General features: G+C 32.7%; 4 protein-coding genes across 8 annotated transcripts in view; 3 read left to right on the top strand and 1 right to left on the bottom strand.

Moving 5' to 3' along the window:
• Positions 1-22,226, top strand: part of LOC103863213 — a 743,758-nt gene that overhangs the window by 695,699 nt on the left and 25,833 nt on the right. The window lies entirely within an intron of this gene.
• LOC103863207 lies at positions 4,390-7,319 on the top strand. 3 transcript variants are annotated; one of them, XM_033290627.1, is made up of 4 exons: positions 4,390-4,533; positions 4,673-5,476; positions 5,570-6,841; positions 7,067-7,319. In XM_033290627.1, exons 2-3 carry the CDS (start codon positions 4,681-4,683, stop codon positions 6,811-6,813), a joined length of 2,040 nt encoding a protein of 679 aa, XP_033146518.1. In that variant the 5' UTR covers positions 4,390-4,533; positions 4,673-4,680; the 3' UTR covers positions 6,814-6,841; positions 7,067-7,319. The 3 variants fall into 3 exon arrangements, with proteins under 3 accessions (XP_033146518.1, XP_009139214.2, XP_033146517.1); XM_009140966.3 differs by having other exon boundaries at positions 4,673-6,841; positions 7,067-7,315; XM_033290626.1 differs by lacking the exon at positions 4,390-4,533 and having other exon boundaries at positions 4,542-6,841.
• LOC103863208 (protein downstream neighbor of son homolog) lies at positions 8,180-12,430 on the top strand. Of its 2 annotated transcripts, none has more exons than XM_009140968.3 (15): positions 8,180-8,405; positions 8,575-8,667; positions 8,730-8,803; positions 8,873-8,987; positions 9,079-9,167; positions 9,254-9,404; positions 9,468-9,658; positions 9,743-9,933; positions 10,022-10,120; positions 10,509-10,630; positions 11,172-11,273; positions 11,412-11,527; positions 11,626-11,713; positions 11,797-11,933; positions 12,021-12,430. In XM_009140968.3, the coding sequence occupies exons 2-15, from the start codon at positions 8,584-8,586 to the stop codon at positions 12,238-12,240; spliced, it is 1,779 nt and encodes a 592-aa protein (XP_009139216.1). In that variant the 5' UTR covers positions 8,180-8,405; positions 8,575-8,583; the 3' UTR covers positions 12,241-12,430. The 2 variants fall into 2 exon arrangements, with proteins under 2 accessions (XP_009139216.1, XP_018514165.1); XM_018658649.2 differs by having other exon boundaries at positions 8,234-8,405; positions 8,560-8,667.
• LOC103863209 (myosin-binding protein 7) lies at positions 12,438-14,406 on the bottom strand. 2 transcript variants are annotated; one of them, XM_009140969.3, is made up of 3 exons: positions 12,912-14,406; positions 12,771-12,817; positions 12,438-12,688 (listed from the first exon to the last, which is right to left on the bottom strand). In XM_009140969.3, the coding sequence occupies exons 1-3, from the start codon at positions 13,956-13,958 to the stop codon at positions 12,583-12,585; spliced, it is 1,200 nt and encodes a 399-aa protein (XP_009139217.1). In that variant the 5' UTR covers positions 13,959-14,406; the 3' UTR covers positions 12,438-12,582. The 2 variants fall into 2 exon arrangements, with proteins under 2 accessions (XP_009139217.1, XP_009139218.1); XM_009140970.3 differs by having other exon boundaries at positions 12,438-12,685; positions 12,912-14,402.

Genomic DNA, 22,226 nt, shown 5'->3' on the forward strand with positions numbered 1-22,226 from the left:
ACCAAAGTAATGCATTGACAATGGTGAGGTTGGGAGGACAGCAACCAGTGCTAGCCGCATTATTTAGTTTTGTTCATTGTCTAAGCTGAATGCTTAGTAACGCATTTAAATTTACATAACAGCCTCGGCTGTTATTATTGATTATTATCATATTTAAGCTATACGGTTTTCTTACTTTTCTTTGTACTCTCGGCTGTTTGATTTGTATCTGAACTACAGTACAAATGCTCAGAGAAGAGGTGCATCTGCTTCAGGAACATGGGTCCTATGTGGGTGAAGTGGTTAAAGTTATGGGAAGGTCTCGGTTAAGGTACGTAGAATTTTTGTTTCATAACTGTTTATAGTTGATTTGGCCCTGTATTTTTTTGTAATCTTGTGGACATTGATATCAGTAAGGCTTAAACTCATCAATTTTTTAGGTTCATCAAGAGGGAAGTATGTTGCTGATATCGACAAAAGTATAGACATAAAGAAGATCATTGCCATCAACAAGAGTTGCTCTCCGTAACGATAGCTATGTTTATAATCCTAGGAGGAGGAAAAGGCACAGAAGAGAGCTCTTGAATGATATTGAAAAGGTGTTGGAGAACGTTAAACGGACGCAGGGTAACACAGGAAAGGATGTTGCTTTGTGGAGAAGGAACTCAGGTTATAAACCAATTTTCTCAACCTATGAGACATGGCAACTGACAAGAGAAGCGGGGGTGCTGTGTACTTGGGGGGCTGGTATTTGGTTCTCTCAGGCTACACAAAAATTCGTTTTCATGGCTTGGCTCGCAATGAGGAACAGGTTAGCGACTATGGATCGTGTTGCTGGTTGGAGTCAAGGTGTAGACACTACGTGCGTTCTATGTAACAACGCACCAGAATCCAGGAACCACTTCTTCTTTGAATGTCCTTTCTCATCTCAACTTTGGGCACATCTTACAAGAGGTTTTCTGCAGAGATCTTTCTCTACGAATTGGGATGCAGTTGTGAGGCTGATAATTGCTCCAGGCATGGGCAAACAGAAACGGTTCTGTCTCAGATATGCTTTTCAGCTCGCCTTGTACACGCTGTGGAGGGAACGGAACAAGCGGCGTCACGGTGAAAAAGCTATGCCACTGCAAGTGCTGGCCAAACTCACCGAAAAAGCGATCCGAAACAAGCTGAGCTTACTACAATCCAAACGAGCTAAAGGATATGAAGGAGTTTTGCAATACTGGTTTAGCACACGCTTGTAAATATGGTAGAAAGTTTTGCTAGGAGATAGATTCCTTTTGGGTTTCTGTAAAGAGGAAGATAAAGGAGTAGGAGTAGAAGTTTTTTTTTTTTAAACCAAAGAACCACTTGATGTAAATAGGCTTTTTTGATGAATAAATTTAGCATTCATTCAAAAAAAAAAAAAAAAGATAGCTATGTTTTTCACCTGCTTCTGCCAAGTGAAATAGGTCCGCTGGTCAACCTGATGATCGTTAAGAAGGTTTCATACTCCACATATTACATGATTGGTTGTCTTTTTTTTTTTTTTGTAAAACGAAAGGGTTAAATCCGGGTCTATTAAAGACACAGACCTAATTTCCGGGTGGAGGTACAGCCCACGGATAGACCCTCTCCTGGGCATTCAAATGAACTGAAAGCAATAGCTCATATCCGTGTGGCCAGCGGGGTTCGAACCAGGGTTCGCCATATTAGGTTTAGTTCCTCAAGCGCCACTGGACTACCACCACTGGTTATGATTGGTCGTCTTGATCACCAAAGAAGTAAAGGAAAATGATTGCGTAGTGAAAGAAAAAAAAAACGAAGCAAGTCTGGTTTATGGGGTATCCCTTATGTTGTTTCATGCTTTTTTGATATATGTAACATCCTAATTGTTTGTACCGTCATTGAGCTGCCAATCAAGTCTCATTAGGAACACATGAGTTTTGAAGCTTCTTTCTCTTAGGGTAATGGTAACGATGTTAAGTGGATTATAGAAATTTTATTAAATGTATATACTGCTAATAATGGGGGTGATTGGTAGTTGCTGTAGGTGCTGTCCACAGCCCTATTTATTTCCACAGCACCAAATTCAGAGCAATCAAGCTTTAAATTTTTTTTTGAAACCACAGCTCTTAAAATATCCTACAGCTATACAAGTGCTCTGCAGAGCCAAATATCCAAAGCAATTTTTTAGTGCTTCAATAAAATTCTACAGCAATAAAATCTAAAGCCACAGCAAAAAATCTACAGATTTTTTTCTACAGCAAAATATTTAAAGCTACAGCCATTACCAATCGGACCCAATATAAAATATTTTTAACTACTTTAATCATAGTATCTTGTAACATATAAATATATTTAAAAATTCTAACAAATATGTTGAAAAAATTTATAACAAAATCTTAATTGTCAAAAAGTTTATCTAAATATTTTCCCAAATTTTGTAATTGGTAATGAAATTTTGTTATACATTAATATATATATATTATGTTATCATTTATAAAATGAAAAAAAAATTATATCCTAATTTAATTTTTTGATAATCATTATCTATCATATTAAAAGAAAACCACTATATGATAAAATTATATTGAAATGATAAGTTAATAAAAAAAATTTTCATAAGTATAGTAATATAGTAAAAATATAATATGTTGGCAGAACGGGTTAACATTAGTAAACTATATAATTCATATATAAAATTAACTCATCTTAGATTTTATATATACAATAATCTTTTATCTAAAATGAATAAGCATAAACATTGATGCAGTTAATCAAGTGCTTATAACTACATAGCATAATTTAGCATAAATTAAATACAAAATCATTTTAAAATATGTTTTCATACATTTATTAATTCGTTTAATAAATCAGACATAAAATTCAAGAAAATGAATAGATAATAAGAAGCAACAAATATATGTGACGTTTTAAAACAAGTAATTTAATTACAATAAGGAAATTCTAAAAGTATTGTATTTTCAATAGCCATATAAACATTTAAATATATAATTAACACTAAAATAAATATACCCACAAATGATGTAAACAAATATCTAAGTATATAAAAGTAGAAATAAATGTTGGCGGTTGCGCAGATCAGATCTATATTTTATAAAAGGGTGAACGCTCTATTTTCCCACGAGAACTATCATATAGCATCAGAAATTCAGAATCCACAAAACTATGACCTCGTTCTAATTTTTCATGAATTTAAAGTTCTAAACTTATTTCTTCCCGAATCATAAGTTGTAAACTTATTTCTCTCCAAACCGATTATTCAAAACTTAATAACCCATAGACCATAGTTTTTATTGGTTTACTATTAACCAACCAATTGTAAACCAGTTAAATCAATCAAAACTCTAATTTTTATTTTAAGTTTTTGTTTTATCAAAAAAATTTAATAAGCAAAAAAAAGGATTCTCATAAAAGAATTGATTCATGAACATCCACTCCTTCGTTCGATCTCAAACAGACATCTCAATAACTTTACGTAAGCCATATAATTGATTCATCAAATACAATTCTCAGACAAATTTGTTTTGTTTCAATCAAATATCCAGCACCAAAAGAGCAATCAAAGCAATATCCTTATTGATTTTACTATCACATTCAATCAAATTCTTCAATGTTAAATGGCATACGAACAAAACTCGACGAGTTTTATACCGGTTTCACCGCTCCTCAAATCTCAATTCTGACTTCGACTCCTCTCTCACATCCCTAATCTCTGCCAATTTCGTCTCTCTCACAGACTGTTACGAACTCAGTTGGGTCTGGCAGCGGAAGGGAGATATGTGGGAAGAGTGGAGGTTGAAGGCGGCATAGGAGTAGCGATTACGACTAGGTTGAGGTTTTTCCTCATTGTCTCATTGGCGACTGCGGAGGGAGGATGAAGAGAGTAGGTGTTAGAGATCGTGATACACACATGATGATTCAATTTTATTTTCTGGGAATCAAAAATAGTTTATTAGTTTTTTTGATTAATCATTTTAAATAAAAATTAGAGTTTTGACTGATTAAATTGGTTGGTTAATAGTAAACCGATAAATAACAATGGTCTATGGGTTATTAAGTTTTGAATAATCGGTTTGGAGAGAAATAAGTTTACAATTTATGATTCAGGGAAAAATAAGTTTAAAACTTTAAATTCATGGAGAACTAGAACGAGGTCATAGTTTGGTGGACATCTGATGCTATACGATAATTCTCGTGGGGAAATAGATCGTTCACCCTTTATAAAACAATCATTCTCGCAAAGTAAACTCTATAATCAGCAACCAAAACATAAAAATCTTTGTATTCGCAAACGCACCTTTGCTATACTCAAAATGCACAAATATGGAAATCAACAAAGGTTCTTTTAGTAACTTCGAAAAGTTTGATCCTAAAACTGAAAAACAATAAGGACTTAAAAAATAAATAGGAAAGAATTGAAGGCACTATCCCGAAAAAAGATCAAGGTCTCTTCTCTCTCTCTCCAAAACTCGCTTGCTCATCTTTCTTCTCGACACTCGTCTCTGTAACTGAGAGAGGCCCAAAGGCTTCACCTTTGATCTAAAAAAGGTAAACCCATCGATCCCTTTCAGCTTTCCCGTTGTTAATCTCACTTGCAATCTGCAATTTTTCCTTATTTCTGTTAAAAGGATCGTCTTTTCGTTATATGAGATCCATCTATGTAGTGAGTGTTTAAGCTCCAAACCAGGTACAACCATGGAGGAACAGAGAGAAGAAAGTGCGTCAATTGGTGATTGCAAAGCGCCCTTGGAGGAAACTGGTAAGGAACTAGGGTTAGCTTCTAAGCCTGAAACCCTAGATGGTGAAGTTGATGTTCCGGCGGAGGAGCCATGCGTCGAAGATGTTTCTGGCTCAGGTGTTGGTTCTGTTACTAAGGGTGTTAGCTCTGAATCTGATGATGTTGTAAAGACTGATGCTTTCAGTGAGCCTGAAACTGAGAGAGATGCTGATGTGAAGCCGGTGAATGGTGGTGGAAGTCATGAAAGTGCAGGTGAAGAGGGGAATGAAGTGATTGACGAGGAGGCAAACCATGTAGCTGAACAAAATGTTCAAACTGAGAGGCCCCAACAAAGCTCAGTGGTGGATGGTGAGACGCTTTCTGTTGCTGGCCAAGAGAAGGAATCAGATGATGCCAACGTGGATGTTGATAGCAAACAGGCGAATGAAGAGAATGTTGGATCTGAGACCAACAATGGTAAGGATTCAGAATCTGTGCAAGTTCCAGAGGAGTCTACTCAGGAAACAAACCCTGCTGCTGAAACATGTGGTGAAGAAAATGGAGAAGCCATGGATGTCGATTATACTGTAGAGGAAACGCTGGAGAAGGTTGTTTTGGATGATACTGGCAATGAAGCAAGTATGGTACCATCCCAAGATGTTCCAATCGCTGAAGCTGACAGCAATGTAGTCAAGGGAATGGAAGTTGATGAAAGGAAAGATAATGCTGATATGGCAGCAAATCCAAAGAGTTCCAGTGAAGATGCTGCTCCAGGTGAAGTTGAACAGTTGGATCAGAACGGTCTTTTTGATCCACGGTCTGATATTACCAACTTTATTGATTTCAGTGGTGTATCCTCTTGGTCAGGAAATGTACAAGACCTGAAAACTGAATCTGGGAATCTATCATCTTTGAAAGAGGATAAGAAAGCTACTCTCACCGCAGAGGAAGTTGCCACCGAGGAGGATGGTGATAAAGTAAGCTCACATGCTGAAGGTGTTGAAAATGAATCCAATGAAGCACATGTTGCTACAGGGTGTCCAGAAGAAGCTTCTGATGCAAACCAAGACGAGAAGGATAAACAAGATACAAAGAGGGAGGAAGATGACACTACTCATGAAGCTCCAAGTATCGATCAAAACCAACAGGAGGAAGATACAGTAATGGAAGAAAATCCTGACGACTTTGATTTTGCTGAAGCTGGAACTGATTCTGATATCAAGACCAATGGTGTGAAACGAAAGGCTGATGTCTTGAGTGAACAAAGGCCCTCCTTTAAGATCGGTGCATGCATAGCCAGAGCTGCTAGTCAGATGGCAGGATCTCCTTCAGTTCTCAAGGGTAGTAGTAACCTTGGTGATGAGACTCTTTCTGTTGAGAGCTTTGTATCCCAGCTTCACTCTGCAGCAACAGACCCTGTCAAAGAGAACCCTGTGTCTGAACTTGCTACTGGCTTTTTCTTAGATTTCCGAAACTCATCGGCTTCGCAGCAGTTTGTTCCAGAGAAGGCAAGCAGTAAAAGAGGCAGACCATCCAATTCGAGCGCAGCAGGAGGAACCGAAGCATTTGAGTTTGAGGAAATGGGCGACACGTACTGGACTGACAGGGTGATCCATAACGGTGGCGAAGAGCAAACGCCAGCTGCTACAGAAAAAGAAAACTATCAAGTTGTGCCTGTTGAGCTGAAACCTGCTCAGGTCAAAAGGACTCGTCGTCCCTACAGAAGAAGACAGTCTCAGATCAGTTATCCTCTCCCTTCAGCTTCAGACAAACCGGCGGACTTTGATGAGAATGCACCAGCTGAGCTTATAATGTACTTTTCTGAAACGGATACAATACCTTCTGAGAAGAGCCTCAGTAAAATGTTCAGGCATTTTGGACCGATAAGGGATTCACAGACTGAGGTTGACGAGGAGAAGAACCGGGCTAGAGTAGTTTTCAGGAAGGGTGCTGATGCCGATGTGGCTTACAAGAGCGCAGGAAAGTTCAACATCTTTGGGACGAAGACTGTGAATTACGAGCTTAGCTTTACCATTACTGAAACATTCAAAGTTAAGCCTTATGTTGTGTCTTTAGGCGAGGAGGAAGCAGCGGTATCTCTTCCTGCTTAGATGTAGTTTTGGTTCAGGCATGGTTCAGGTAGATCTGCTTCACTATCTTCTCTGTGATTAAACTTGTTCTGTACTGCTTCCGCTGGTTCATGCTTTAATGCTTACTATATATATATTCCACTGGTTTGGAGGTTGATGTGTTGTTAGTAGCTTAGGTTTAAACATATGTAGAGGGTAAGACATATTGACATAGTAGATTAATTGTATGTTTTTCTAGTTTGAGTTCAATTATTTTTGGTTGTTTGGGTTTCAGGTGAACACAATTAGCAGTCATCAAGAAGAGAAGTAAACAATGAAGTGGCTCTCAATGGGATCTTGCTTGGGTGTTTGTGATCTTTTAGGTAGAGAGGGAGTTGGGCTGTGTAATAGTTTGAGAGAATAATCTGTATTTTCTGGAGACACCAGACTTCTTGTTTGTGATGTAATTGTTGAGATCTTCCTCTTTTCGTGACAAAACATTTGATTTGCCGAAATTTAATGATGTTAGGAGTGTGTTGTTCAAGTGATTTGGAATCTTGATTAGTATTTGATCCCAAACCAAAACCGTATTAAACTAGACCGATTGTTAAACCGAAATTCAAACTATTCACTAGGGCTTGGCATTGTCGGGTCTTAGTATTTAGATCCAATAGAGTAATTACAATTTGTCATTTTGGGTCTTAAATATTCCAATATTCGGGTCTTAAATATTTAGATTTAATAGAGTGATTATAATTTGCCGGTTCGGATTCGGCTAAGGTCCTCTCGGATCTGGATTCAGTTAAGGTTTATTCGGGTCCAGGTCAGTTCGGATCTTAAATAGTTGGGCCCAATAGGATAATTAGAATTTGTCAGTTTGATTCCGGGTCGAGTTCGGTTTGGATCATGTCCGATCCGGTCCAAAAAAAAATCCAAAACACACAAAAAATGAAATTATTTAAAATATTGAAAAATATCTAAAATTTTACCCAAAATCTGATCCGAAGATATGAAAAATACCCAAATTTTTATCTGGTTCTCCGAATTATATTTTTAAAAATATCTAAAATTTTACTGAAATCCAAAACTATACCCAAAAATTCAAATCCGAAACTTTGAAAAGTATCCGTAATATCAAAAATATATTGAAACACCCATATATATATATCTAATGTATACTAGAAGTTTTGAGTATTTTGGGTATCCCATTAAATCTCGGATTCGGATAAGGTCGGATCTAAGACCCGCGGATCTTCCACAATATAATAAAATGATCGGTTCGGTTCCTACCCGAACCGATATTTTTCGGGTCCGGATAAAATGCTGAAGTCTACTATTAACGGTGATAAAAGTTGAGTACCGTCTTCCGTTAACGGCGTTAGGTGTATTGTTAAGAGGAGGGAATCCGAAAACATTTGGATCCGAATGTTTTCAAAAAAAGGGTATCCAATTTTCACGCGCCTTCCTCTTCCCTCCCACTTCACTTTCCCCCAAAATTATTAAAATAATTAAAGAAAAAACCTAAAGGCCGTGGAAACTCACTCACACCACCACCACCACGAGCTCCTCATCGATTATCTCTTTCGCCACGCCGCTGGGTCTCGATGTTTGAAAGACATTAATCATCGAGCGTGGTGAGTGTGTTTCTGATCTTGTATCTCCGATTCATGTTTGTAATTTCGATCGGTACTATTCACTAGCTTCTAGGGTTCATAGGGTTTTTCAATTTAGGGTTTGTGAGGATGACTTTGTGATTTACTGATCTAATTTTGTTGACTTTGTGATCAATCAAACGAACACCAGATTCTGGAAATGACGAAAGTCGTTGCTCCTGGTGCTTCTCTTCAAATGAATGGGGTCTCCAAAGCTAAGCGCAAGACCCCCGCGGAACTAAGAGTAAGTTTTTGCTTCCTTTGTTATCTTTTATAGAGGCTAATCTTTTCTCACTCACTATACAGGGAGAACAATTGAAGCGGACTTGTTTTGTGGACCAAGTTAAAGAGTCTTTTGACGCATTGCGTCCTTGCCAAAGGTTTTTTAAAAAAAAACTTATCGTTATTGAACTTGTTTTGTTTCTCTAACTAGACTATCTTGGCTGTAGTACTGAGAAGGGAAATGGGCTTAAGAATCCCAAGTACATTGATATGCGTATGAATGAGCTATATCCTGTCAAAAAGGCTCGGCCTTGGATGCCATCTGGCAAAGAAAACTCTAAGGTTTACCACCTCTCTCATTATTGGTTCCTTTTAGCTTTGATAGAAGAACTTAGGTACAAGATGATTTATAATTCATTTGTCCGCACAACAGGAAAATGGTGTGAAAGAACAGTCCAGCAACCTCTTCAATGTTTCTTTACTCTCAAATGTTGTTGCCATCAAAAGACAACAACTTACTCGGTAAAATGCCTCGAACAATTTCTGTTCGGAGTAAGCTGATTTACTACTGTGCTTTAGCTTATGCTAATGCTTTAATGTCTTAGCAGTGAGGACAAAAATGCTTCTACTGGAGTTTCTGATGATACTAACGCCAAAGCTCGTCAAGCAAATGAGAGATGCAGCCAGAGCATTTTTCGCAGTGTCACGGAACTTTCAACAAGGGGTGAAGAGTTATCCTGCTTGCCAGATATTGATATGGTATGCTTCACTTGGTATTTTTTTTTATAGTTTGAGATGGACACTGATGTTATCATTCATCAGACCAAAGCACTGAAAGGACTTGCCACTTCCGTACAATTGCCTATTTATCCTGGTGACATAAGTGATAAATCTGATACTGCTTCATTACGTGGAAATTTCGTGCCTGAGTTTCACGTTTCTGGGCGAGAGGTTCCTCTGGATCTTTCCATGAAGACTTATGTTCGACTTGTTTCCTCCTCTCCATTAAATTGGTTAGTTAAGCCATTTCTGATATAAAGTGCATGAAATATTAAGTTTGAATCAGTCAGTTATTTTCCATTCTATTGTTGTTCTAGGTTACATAGGTCAATCATGAGTAGCGCTTACAATGGTATGCCACAGTTAAACGAAGATAACAGTAGTGGTTCTGGCTCAGATGTGGTTTGCCAGGTGTTAAATTCCATGTCACTGCACTCATGGGTTTACCCCCAGTCTACCTTGCCATCTTCTATGATTTCAGCATATATAAATTCTGGACCAGGCAGAGGTTTGTTAATGAGAGTACAAGAGCTATGCCTTCTTTCACTCATCTTCCTTCTAAATTTGATAAAGAGATCTTCATTTTTCTGTTGTAGGCGAAGGTGATTTCCTACAACAGCGACAATTGGCATGGGAAGATGCTTTTCGAAGTCTATATTTTAAGTTCCGGAAGAATTTCTGCAAAATATTTTATGGTAAGCCCGTCGTATGTGCCTGATTTGGATCTGCTTTTTCTTGCGGGTATGACACTAGTTTAATGATGATAACGGCAATAGCACTGGAATCGTGTAGTGCTTACATATTTTCATACAGATGCATATACTTGGAAGTTTTTTTTCCTCAAAGACAGAACCTTCTATTCTATATTTCCACTTGCACTTTCATTTTGAAAAATTGGCTACACCTTGCTGTTACTTTTCCTTCTTGGCAAAGATGCATCAATCACGTACACCTTTAGAGTTCTTAAAATGTGAATTTCATGCACAGCTTCTTTCTCATGTTCCATCTCTCTTATTGTAAATGATATGTATGCCATACTATTGAAATGAAACTAAATTTAGTTGTAAATTATTTGGATTGTAGTTTGTACTTCACAGTTTGTGGTAATGTTCACTGGAAGCTGTGAACCAGGAGGTGTCAAACGCTCATGCAATGCCTATATCACTCAGTCAACTAGAAGATTGAGAGCCATGCTTAAAGACCTTGTAAGATATACTCCTTAAGCCTTTTGCTTCATTTGTGTTTTGCTTTCCTTGAGGCTTTCAAACTAAGCTGCAGCATTCTTATCTGTTATGTATTTTTTGTTTTAAGTTTTGGAATCTGTACAAATTCATTGATTGACTGGACTGCTTCTTTGATAGGACTTTAATGAAATTTAAGTAAAGCCAGGATGCTTCTCTTAGGTTGTAGGAAATAACTGTGAAGTTTGCAGTATTTTGAAGTCATTTTCTCGGTTTACAAATGATAGAATTTGAAAACATGTTACCTGATGTTGCTCCACTGCTCTGAGCTCACCAGTGCTCAGTTGAACAATAATGTCGTATTGCTGTATTTTTCTGCAACCTCATTAGGAATACCTTGAACATTTTAGGCTCTTACATCAACGGTGGAGTACAGTATGTTTAATCTATAATTAAAACACCAAGATAGAACTATTAGATTATCTATTGTCTTTTTCTTATCTATTATGCAAACCTTGTGCGTACATCAGTTCTTTACTAATATGATCTGAATATGTGTTCACAGGACATATGCTACACTATGCCTCTTTGCAAAACTAAAATGGAAGAGACCACTGTTGAAGATCTTGCTGAACTTTCAGAGATAGAGAATCATAACCTTGGCCAGGTTTGTGCACCTTCAACTATCTATTTAGGAACTATCATTCTGTGTATATGAATATTGGCTGTTATGAACAATGTGAAGCACCAGCAACTGTAAATGGGAGAGTAATAGAGTATTTTTTCTGACTCCTCCTGTTAACAGATGCAGACTCGTCGTTTGCGTTCCGCCTCAAACATAGATAACACTCCAGAATCTTTCTTGGCTTTTGACGGAAATGAGAGCGTACATGGATTGTATGATCTTCTGCTAAATTATAGGTGCGTGTGAACACTTTTCACTTTTTGGGAAAATAAGTTATATATCGGACACATCTTGGTGGTGTATAATGTACCCATTGTTTTTCAATCATGCGTAGGTCTTCTTTGAGTTTTCTTCTCACCGCAGATGTTCCTGTATTATATTCACCTGTACCGTTTCAGAATGCTGCAATGTTTTCTCCTAAGGTATATTTTCTTGCACTTACACTTTGTTCTGTAATCTATGATGTCTCTTGACATTTTCAGAATACTTATTCTTTGATCTCTAGATCGACTGCAAAGAGATGGTAACAGCAGAATCTACAAGTTGCTATATGGTCGAGACTAAGGGTGAATGTCTTCCGCCATGGATTATTAGCAATATTTGTGCACACGTGATTGCTAATGGACAAAACTTTGAAGCCAGGTTCGTCCATGCAAATTCTCTTCTCTTCTAAACGAAAAATTGAAGTCTTTGCTAGAAAATGCTGACGTTTCTGTGAATTGAATTCAGCTTTGTGACCGAGCCAAACTCGGTTAGCTTAAACATGGGTCTACCACAAATCCCTGATAAAACGGAGCCTGAGTCTGCAGCCACTGAAGGCACAGGAGAAACAAATGATGTTGGGTCTGACATTCCTGGAACAGTAATCTGCCCTCAGCTTCGATCAGGCCATCTAAAGAACTTAAAGTATTGCAACAACTCTTACACTGTTTCACTGTCTCCCTCGTGAGATCTGTATTTGCTTCGAATCCTCTCTTTCATGTTCTCATCGTTCTTATATGTATGACCCCAAAGTCAAATTATCAACTGTGCTATTTGGCTGGACATATCCTGAAACATATTTGATGCAAGTGTATGAGAAACCTTTTGGTTTGAGTCCTGATATTATTCATGCATAATAGAGTGACTTATGTTATGATCTTGTTATTATCCAAAAACATGTTACAATTAACTTTAGTATTCAACAAGAATCAGAACCATCCATACATGTTTGATTTGATGTCTTGCAATAAAGAAAAAATGTACATTCAATTTGCACTAGCTATACCAGGAGAGAAAAACTAATAAATGTCTAGACATATGAGCTTGTTAAGCAATTCCATCTTCTAGTTGGACATCCCTCGCCCAGAATCATAAGCATCCCCATATTGTTTGCTGGCAGATGGTACGCATACCTGCTGCATTGCAATTTTGTTATTGAATCCCATCAGAAAGCAGTATAACAAGAAAACAAGTGTTTGTACTCGTTAATCTACTTACTTGTTTGGCTTTGCTTTCCTTCTCCAAGCAACGAAAGACACAATCCACTGAAACACAAGAACGAAGAGAGACCAAAACTGAGGCTTACACATAGTTTCAGAAAGCAATATGCAACATGTGAGAGATTATTGATTGTTTTACCTTGAAGACCGTTCCAACAGAGAATGCTTTCAAAAATGGCATTTTGCTAACCGGGTTTCGCCTTGTGACGACAGTTTCCTTTGATAAATGCTGTGCGATCTCTTTCAGCAACACCAGCTGAGCTTGGTCAGTCCGCATCGATACAATGACCTGTCTCAATGACTCCCTATCAGCCTCAAGTGCTTGAAGCCTTGTGTATAGCTTCTCAATATCTGGCTCCTTAACTCCTTGCTGAGTCAGAGACTTCCAGTGATCACCATCCAACGTTCCCTTGCTCATCTTACTAGACTCGTCGTCGATCTTAACTTCAGAATCTCCCACATGAACTGAGTCAATGGTATAAACTCTGGCATTACTAGTAGACATAGGAGAGTCTGTGTAAAACGTCCCCTTTACTTCTTTAGCAGTTCCCAAAGGCGAGTTTGGATCATAATATGACCATCTTGGAGACTGACCAACCATCACCTTCTCCACAACCTCAACATCACCATCTGATTCACTCAGGTTTTCATCCTCCACACTACATCTCAAAGAAGTGTATTCACATGGGTAATCATCAACAAAGTCTCTACCAAAACCAAGCATCTCTGCTTCAGTTACCCCATAGCTCATCAACTTATCCTTGTAAGCTTCAACCTCATAAGACAAGGCCTCAATAGCTTGCTCTTTCTCATACACCAACTCCTCCAAAGCCGATACTTTTTCTTGTTCATGCATCATTGTCTCCTCGGCAAACGCTTTGAACTGCCTAGCTTCCATCTGTATCTCAGCTTTCTCTCTCTGCAGCCTCAGTATCATCGACATAGTCTCATTAGCTGCTGATGCAGCTGCGTTTCTCTCTTCTTCAAGCTCCAAGTGAAGATCTTTCACTGTCTTCCCTTGGGAAGTATGATCCTCAAGTAAAGCAGCACATTCATTCGAAGATGAATCATAAGAGCCTCGTAACAACAACATGTTCTCACTTTCAACCGTTCTAGTCAAAGGGTCTGAAGAATATGCATCAAGTGAATAGTCACAGCCTTTCATAGCATCTCTTGAAGACTCCATGGCTAGACATAAAAAACCCAATCTCAAAGGCTAATGTAGGTAGGTTCCCAAACAACCCTAGCTTTAGAATCTAGTGAAAGCATGAACCTTTTGATTCATTCCCCTATTGAATTACATAACCATGTGCAACAGAGATAAAAAAAAAACAACTTTGCCGTTAGCTTAATTGCCAGAAAGTTTCGGCAAAGCTAAACAGGGGAGATGAGTGGTGATTCTCAAAACCCGAAAAGAGGTATCTTTTTAAGATGGGTTTATATATAATCTTCTTTAGCTCAAGATGGGTATTCACAAAATCTCTCCTTCCGGGAAAATAAACAAAAAAGATGGAATTTTCCTTCTGTTTCCCGGGAAAAACAAAACAGAGAGGAAAATAATCAGGAGGGATTAAAAAATGGAAAATACGAAAAGAAAAAGAGGAAAGAGAAGTTTAGAAACGCAGAGAAAATGGAAAATACAAAAAGAGAAAGGAAATATTATATTGTATGATATGGAAGTTTTTTATTTTGTATTTGTCTTATTTGATTCTCCATCTTCCTCATCTATCCCCCTCTTTTAATGGAGTGGTGTTTCATATTTCTTGGGCTATGTGCCCATGGAGAAAGTCATATCATTGAATTAATAAAAGCCAAAAATTAAATGTGTAACGAAAAAAGTTAGTTACTGCAAATATGAAATGGAGAGAAAATTAGTGGGGAAAAAAATATCCGAAAGTTTTTTCTATAGATTTGCATGATCATAGTGATAATTTAGCAGAATCATATACCTTAAGAACGATCAGATTGGAAAAATGGTTTATCAACTTTTTACCGATTCATTGCTGGGAAAATTGTGTGTTTTAGGCTAAAAATGATAACTATGTCCCATTTGACTACTTTCACATACTTTATGTTTTATTAGACTAATTATTTTTAAAAATGTAATAATATCTTTAAATTCAATTATAAATTCAAGATTACAATTAATCAAATAATTGTAAATATTAAAATATAATAAATAATTAAGTATTTAAAATAAAAGAAAACATTAAAAATAATAAAAGAAAACATTAAAAAAAAATTAAAAACTAAACCTACCCTTTATGTCCCACGATTTTTTTTTCTTCTGAAAATTGATTTTTTATATATGGAAACTGAATATTTCCAAATATATTTTTTCCATATTTTTTGAAACTGATTATTCTTATCCGTAGGATACAGTCTCTGCAGGTTTTTAGATTTATAGTAATGTGTAGATTTTAATTTTTACAGGTCTTAGATTTACACTAAATATGTAGAACTCGTTTTCTACAAGTTTTTTAGATTTATAGTAATGTATAGATTTCGATTTCTTCAGATTTTAAGTTTATAGTAATCTGTAGATTCCGATTTTTACAGATTTTAGAATGATATGTTAAGCGTGGAATGTGTATTCTAAATATTTTTAAGTACTATTATTTACGTATATCACATATTCTAAACATAGTAGATTCAATGAAAAAAATGGATTTCATTTTCTACTTCGTAGAATGTCAATTTTATTTTATGCAGAATAAAATTTGAAATTATGATTTAATATTTTTAGAACTAGAAAAATACCATTGAGTTCATATGGATATTTCATCAGTAGTTACTATTTTTTTAATTTTTTTAGTTTGTAAAATTATTTATTTGATTTATTTTCGAAAATACTAAAGTACATTAGAGGCAAAAATTGTACAAATAAGAATTAACCTAATGGAACATATTTACCATTTTATGGCCTAAAAAAACAATTTTTCCTTCATTGTTTTGGTTTGTATGAGCTATATTTAGAACTTAGAATCATATCTTTACAAGATTAAATTATGATCAGATTGAGAAAATGCTTACTTAATATGTTGATTCTTCGCTTGGATATATAGAATTGTATTACTTTGAATTTAGAATCATACCTTAAGAAGATTTGACTTACGATAAGATTGTTAAAATGTTTACAAACTGTAGTGATTCATCTCATCTTTTTTTTTTGGACAACAAGTGATTCATCTCATCTACTATACAACTACCAATGAAGTATCATAAACGTACATTTTTAATCAAAGTTGGTCATTATCTTTTCTTGATATATTTATCATCAAAACTTGCACCTAGAAAATAAAAGATTTAGTCAAAAAAAGAGAAAAAGATTTATCATCAAATATTAGTAATGTTGAGATGTTTATTCAGTTTTATTTTATTTGTTTTTTGTCCTTCTATACCTAATATGGTTGCAACAGACGGACACAAAAAAAACGTTACAGTAATAATGTTGGCTTGGCATTTATCTAACCATATAGGGAGTATAAAGGTAGAAGTGTTTGGCTCACAAGTATTTTGTGTCACTCTTTTATTATGATACTAGAGCCCGTGTCCGCGTTTCGCGCGGATTACATATTTAATTAAAGAACAGTTTAATTAAAATTGAGAGTTTTGATGTTTCTGAAAGTGTAAGTTAAGTTTTGTTTCTTTTATAATGCGAAGACGTTGGAAGCGGTGATCATTTTTTTTATAAACTAAAGTAAGTTTGAATAATAAATTATGTTGATGAATTTAATATTCGTAAGAGAAAATAATATTTGAGTGTGCCTATTTAATTGACGTAGAAAGTTGTAACGTAAATTTTAAAAAAGTTGACTGGTGTCGTTTGCTATGAGGTTTAGGATAGCAATTTATTCCTCTTTTGGAAGCGTTGTATGATATCAATATCGTTGTCAAAGTAGAAGCGCGATCCATGTGTGGTTATGAGTGATAGTTTCCCTGAAAAAGTGAAATATTTGTAAGCATTTAGTTTGACATAAACTTTATGTTTAGTTTATTACCTTCATGTAACCGTAGAATGATACTTGTGATGATTACGATTTGGTTTTTTCTGGTAGATATGGGATTTAACTCCCTGAAATTAGACGTCTCCTTGTCTCATAAAGTTAAACGTACCAGTTTGGATCTACAAATAATTATTGTATTATATTTCAAATTTTTATATTTTCTATATATCGAGGATATTAGGGTCATTTTGGGCATTTTTTTACATGTCATCTCTACAATTAAAAAAATAAACATGAGACGGATAATTTTATTTAATGTTGGTAATATCTTATGCATCATCTATAAAATAAATATATATTCATATATAACATTCCAGATTTAGTAATATTATTATTTTTATATAATTATACAATTTGTATTACTAAAGCTTTTTAAAATATGCAATTTTTAAACATCTAAATATCTAATCATATGATATTTAGTTTCTTATATATCTACAAAATTTTAAAAATATTGTTTAGGCCAAATGTTTGATAATTATACAATTTTATATCATTTTTATTAGTTTTATACAATTTGATATAATATATATCAAATCAATATTAAATTTTATTAAGATAATAATAAAATCTATAACATTTAATAAAAATTATTTTTAAATATAAGTTAAAACAACACTAAGAACCTCAATTGAAATAGCATAATAGTGGGATGCGTGAGAAGCTTTGTGATTCAACATGCCTCCGGTCACTGTGACGAAAGACTAAACAAAAGCATGTAATTTCATAAAATAGAATGAGTTTTTTAGTTTCTTGGTATCATATACCGTAAATGGATATTGGGCTGACTTCAGTATTAACTGGGATTCAAATAAATTGTTTGGGCTTCATAATTGACATGGATATCAGTCCAGTCTGAGATGAACTGGTAGATTGATTGGCTAGGAATTTTCTGCCTATGTGGCACATCTTAGAAGTCTCCAAAATAGCTCCTTTTATATAGTAGGATACTATATTAAGATCTGCGACCTGTGCGAAATTAACATTATATATTTTAATATAAATATTTATTATTGGAATTTTCTATTTATATTATTTTATTAATATCTGTATTCTGTAAACAAAAATTTAAACAATTAATCAAAAAAATTTCAATGTGAGATTTTTCAATGTAAATTTCAAAATTAAAATATTAAGTTTTCAATATTTTTTCAATCCAAATTTCGAAATTAACATATTTATATAATTTTATAAGGTATATATTTTAATTTAAACTATATTAAAATAGATATATACATATATATATATTTAATATGAATATCTAAAAACATGACATCATATTCATATGATTTTATGATCACTAGGTGTTTTGCCTGCACTTGCGGGATTAATAATTTTTCAAAAAAAATGTAAATAGAGATATTATAAACTTAAAAACCACTAGAATAAAAAACATTCATGCTTTTGAAATATAAAAATTAATTAAATATTAAATTTTTATATAGACTTTTTTATTTTAATAAAATATCTTGAAAACATTCACATATAGATACAATTATATACAAGGATTTTTATTTATTTTAAAAATATTATGATGTAAAATATTTATGGATAACATAATATATAATATATTTAGATAATGATGGTTATCAAATTAATGAACTCCATTTTAAATTTATGAGTAATTAATAATTTATTAAGGGTAAGAAAAATTTAAACGCTCTAACTTTTAACGTGAGAGTAAGGATGTCCAATCCGGTAAAATCGACATATTAAAACCGAATCGAACCAAAATAGATAAAGTGGTTTGAGTTTGGTAGTACCAAATAAACCGAATGAAAATTACTTTTAAGAAACCGCAATATATGGATATGATTTGGTATATAAACCGATCAAACCGAATAAACCAAAGAAAACGATTAATTAAAATTCTAGTATACTTATATGTAAATTTTATTATAATATAAATAATTTACACATAACTTACTTTATTAATATGAAATTAATAATCAAAACAATAATTTTAATAAATTTTTTATTTAGTTTTAATTTAAAATGGTTATTTTTTAATTTTCATCAAATTAAATAAAATATATTCTATTGATAACTCCTTGTGATAAAATAAAATTATATAATAGTTTTATGATATTATTATTTTCTTACTATTATTTTAATATTTAAAGAAACAGAAAATATTATATTTGAAAGTTAGACTAAGGAATATATATTTATGTTTTAATACACTCTGATTTATATTCATATAATCTAAAATTTGTTATAAAAGATAAATATAGATATGACTTTTTAGTATAAAACCGAATATACCAAAAACCGATGGTATATAAACCTAAACCAAACCAAATTAGATATTGTTCCAATATGGTAGCTAATTTTCATAAATCAAAATATCACAAAAACCAAAAAAAACAAACCGAAACCGTACCGAAGTCCAGATTGAGCAGATCTACATGGAAGCGAAAAAATCACTTCGCAAATAACATTATAAATATTTTCAAATTCTTTGCCATTTTTCAAAAATTATCACAATGATGATTTTGGTTGTCATAATATTCTTAAAATAACATTATATATAATTTTTAGATAATGATGATCATCAAATTAATGCAATGTGTTTTTAATATATGGCTAATTATATATTAAAAATATAATCTAATTATTTATTAAGGGTAATAAAAATTTTAAACTCTCTAAATTTTAACGTAAGAGCGAAAAAATCACTTAGAAATTAACATTATAAATATTTCAAATTCTTTGCCAACTTTTTTCTGAAATTATCTTAATGTGTGAAATTGATTTTCATAATATTTTAGAAATAACATAATCTAGAATCTTTTTAGATAATGATGATTATCAAATTAATCAAATTCGTTTTTTAATATATGGGTAATTATATATTAACAAATATAATTTATTTATTTATTAAGGGTAAAAAAACTTTAATCTCTCTAAAGGGGGGGGGGGGGGGGGGGGGGGGGTTATTGGTTTAAGAATTTTTAAAGAATTATAAAATTTTAAGAATCCATGGTTATTGGTTTATGGATTTTAAAATTCTTTCCAAAATCCATTGTTATTGGTTTAAAAACTTTTAAATTCTATTCAAATCCTTTGTTATTCAAAAAGTTTAGTTTTTATTGATTTTGCTATTCTATTAAATTCTATGGTTATTGGGAACTAGATTCTTTATATTTTTACTCATAAACTAGACTTTGAAAATAGCATGTCTACTCATAAGATTTCTGAAATATGTGTACTAATAAAAACATTCTCACACTTTATGATATATTTTTCTTGTTTGACATGTGATTTTCGGAAGATCTTTTTGTCGGTAAGTTTCGTATTTGGTGTGTTCTAATTTTTCGTTTGTATGAGTGGTGTCTCAAAAAAAATGTCAATGAAAACAAGACTGTTAAAAATATGTCATGTAGTATGAAGATAAAAAAATGATTATTTTCACAACATAACTAAGAATAAACCATGCATAACACAAATAATCAATACCATAAAATGCATTTGTCTATTTAAACACACCAAACGATAATATAATAGTGTCTCATCGAAATTCATTGTTGGAAATTTCTACAACTTTTTTTGTACTTTAGAAGAAAAAACTTTTTGAAAAACTATATTGTGCAAATTCTTAATAATCAACAATAATCTATAGAAATAAATACAAAATATTTGATAGAAATTAGGAAACATTTGTGAAATTTACTAAACTTTTAAAAATCCATCAACTTCTAAAATCACTCAACTTTTTCCAAATTCTGGTTCCAATAACCCTCCTCCCCCCCCCCCCCCCCCCCCCTAAATTTTAACAAATCACTTCGCAAATAACATTATAAATATTTTCAAATTCTTTGCCAACTTTTTTCAGAAATTATCACATTGAGTGATTTTGATTGTCATAATATTTTATAAATAACATAGAGAATATTTTTAGATAATGATGATTATCAAATTAATGAAATTCAATTTTAATATATGGGTAATTATATATTAACAAATACAATATAATATAATATTTACTAAGGGTAATAAAAACTTTAAACTCTCTAAATTTTAACGTGAGAGCGAAAAAATCACTTCATAAATAACATTATAAATATTTTGAATTCCTTGCCAATTTTTCAGAAATTATCACAATGAATGATTTTGATTGTCCTAAGAAATTTATCGTAAAAGATAGATGATTCATTGTATCTTATGTAATATATATATATATATATATATATATATATATATATATATATATATATATATGAAAATAGAGACAATTTAATATTACTAAAACAAATATAATATAAACATATATATATTTTAATATTACTAAAGTCTATATAATATAAATTTAACTTTGGTATTATCGTTAGAATTTTTTAATTATTCTCAGATAATGAAAAATTATCAACTAAATCGCTAAAATTATTTATTAAGATTAATAATGGAGCATAAAATATGACTAAACCTAAAATTATAGAGAGCATGATAAATCAGCAAGTTCACTTCTCAAATAATAGTATAGATTTGTATATGTTATAACAAAAAGGTTAAACCACTAATCACAAAATTTTAAAATATAATATATAAGAAAAAACTTTTTTTTATTTCATGCTTAATGTGATTGTTTAATTTCTTTTAAATAATATAAAATTAAACAAAAAGAAGTGAATACAAAAATTGTTATAAAATCTTTATTATTTATAATCATTAATTTTCATATATATGTTAATCATATTAGATAATGGGCAATTGTCAATAATAGCACATTTTGAAGTTTATGTCTCAAAAAGAGCACTAGAAGGAGAAAGTCACAAAAATGACATTCATTAAAGGGCAAAATGTTCCTAATATCTTTGGTTTAAATTAAATAAACAAACAAAAATAAAATAAAAATAAAAAAAATAAAATAAAAAAAAAAATAAAAAAAAAAAATTTTATAGTTTCAGATTATATGTTTTCAGATTCGAAATTTTTATAATTTTTTTAAAAAAAAAATTTTTGAATTTTTTTTTTATTTTTTTTTTCAAATTTTCTTTTTATAGTTTAAAAATAATTTTGAAACTGTTTTATAAATTTTTATTTTTTATTTAGTATTTATTTTTTATAAAATTTTAAACCCTAATTCCAAAACCCCACCCCCTTAACTCTAAACCCTAAGGTTTGGATTAATTAACCCAAGGGGTATAAGTGTATATTTACCTCTTTAATGAAACCTATTTTTGTGACTTTGAGCCTTGAGTGCTACTTTGGGAACAAAAACTTGGTTTGGTGCTATCCTAGTCTTTTTCTCTTAGATAATTTCATAGCTTTTATTTAAGGAAAGAATGAAGACTATTCTTTTGTAAACTACTAATCATTTTGATAGTTAGCTTAATAAAAATCATAATATACGCTTAGATGGACCAACCTGTTTTGTAAGGATTCTAAGAATTATCCTATTAATAATACGTGAAAACCAAAAGATGTTATAATACTTATCAATTAAT

Source organism: Brassica rapa, chromosome A04, assembly GCF_000309985.2.
Source record: "Brassica rapa cultivar Chiifu-401-42 chromosome A04, CAAS_Brap_v3.01, whole genome shotgun sequence".
Taxonomy (NCBI): Eukaryota; Viridiplantae; Streptophyta; class Magnoliopsida; order Brassicales; family Brassicaceae; genus Brassica; species Brassica rapa.

What these genes read in the sequence shown, in the direction of transcription:
- LOC103863207 (XM_009140966.3), top strand. Translation starts at nt 4,681, where the DNA reads ATGGAGGAACAGAGAGAAGAAAGTGCGTCAATTGGTGATTGCAAAGCG.
- LOC103863208 (XM_009140968.3), top strand. Translation starts at nt 8,584, where the DNA reads ATGACGAAAGTCGTTGCTCCTGGTGCTTCTCTTCAAATGAATGGGGTC. An exon ending in TCCTCCTCTCCATTAAATTG is followed by an intron (nt 9,659 to 9,742) that starts GTTAGTTAAGCC and finishes TTGTTGTTCTAG; the next exon opens with GTTACATAGGTCAATCATGA. An exon ending in GAGCCATGCTTAAAGACCTT is followed by an intron (nt 10,631 to 11,171) that starts GTAAGATATACT and finishes ATGTGTTCACAG; the next exon opens with GACATATGCTACACTATGCC.
- LOC103863209 (XM_009140969.3), bottom strand. Translation starts at nt 13,958, where the DNA reads ATGGAGTCTTCAAGAGATGCTATGAAAGGCTGTGACTATTCACTTGAT. An exon ending in CTGTTGGAACGGTCTTCAAG is followed by an intron (nt 12,818 to 12,911) that starts GTAAAACAATCA and finishes CTTGTGTTTCAG; the next exon opens with TGGATTGTGTCTTTCGTTGC. An exon ending in AGGAAAGCAAAGCCAAACAA is followed by an intron (nt 12,689 to 12,770) that starts GTAAGTAGATTA and finishes ATTGCAATGCAG; the next exon opens with CAGGTATGCGTACCATCTGC.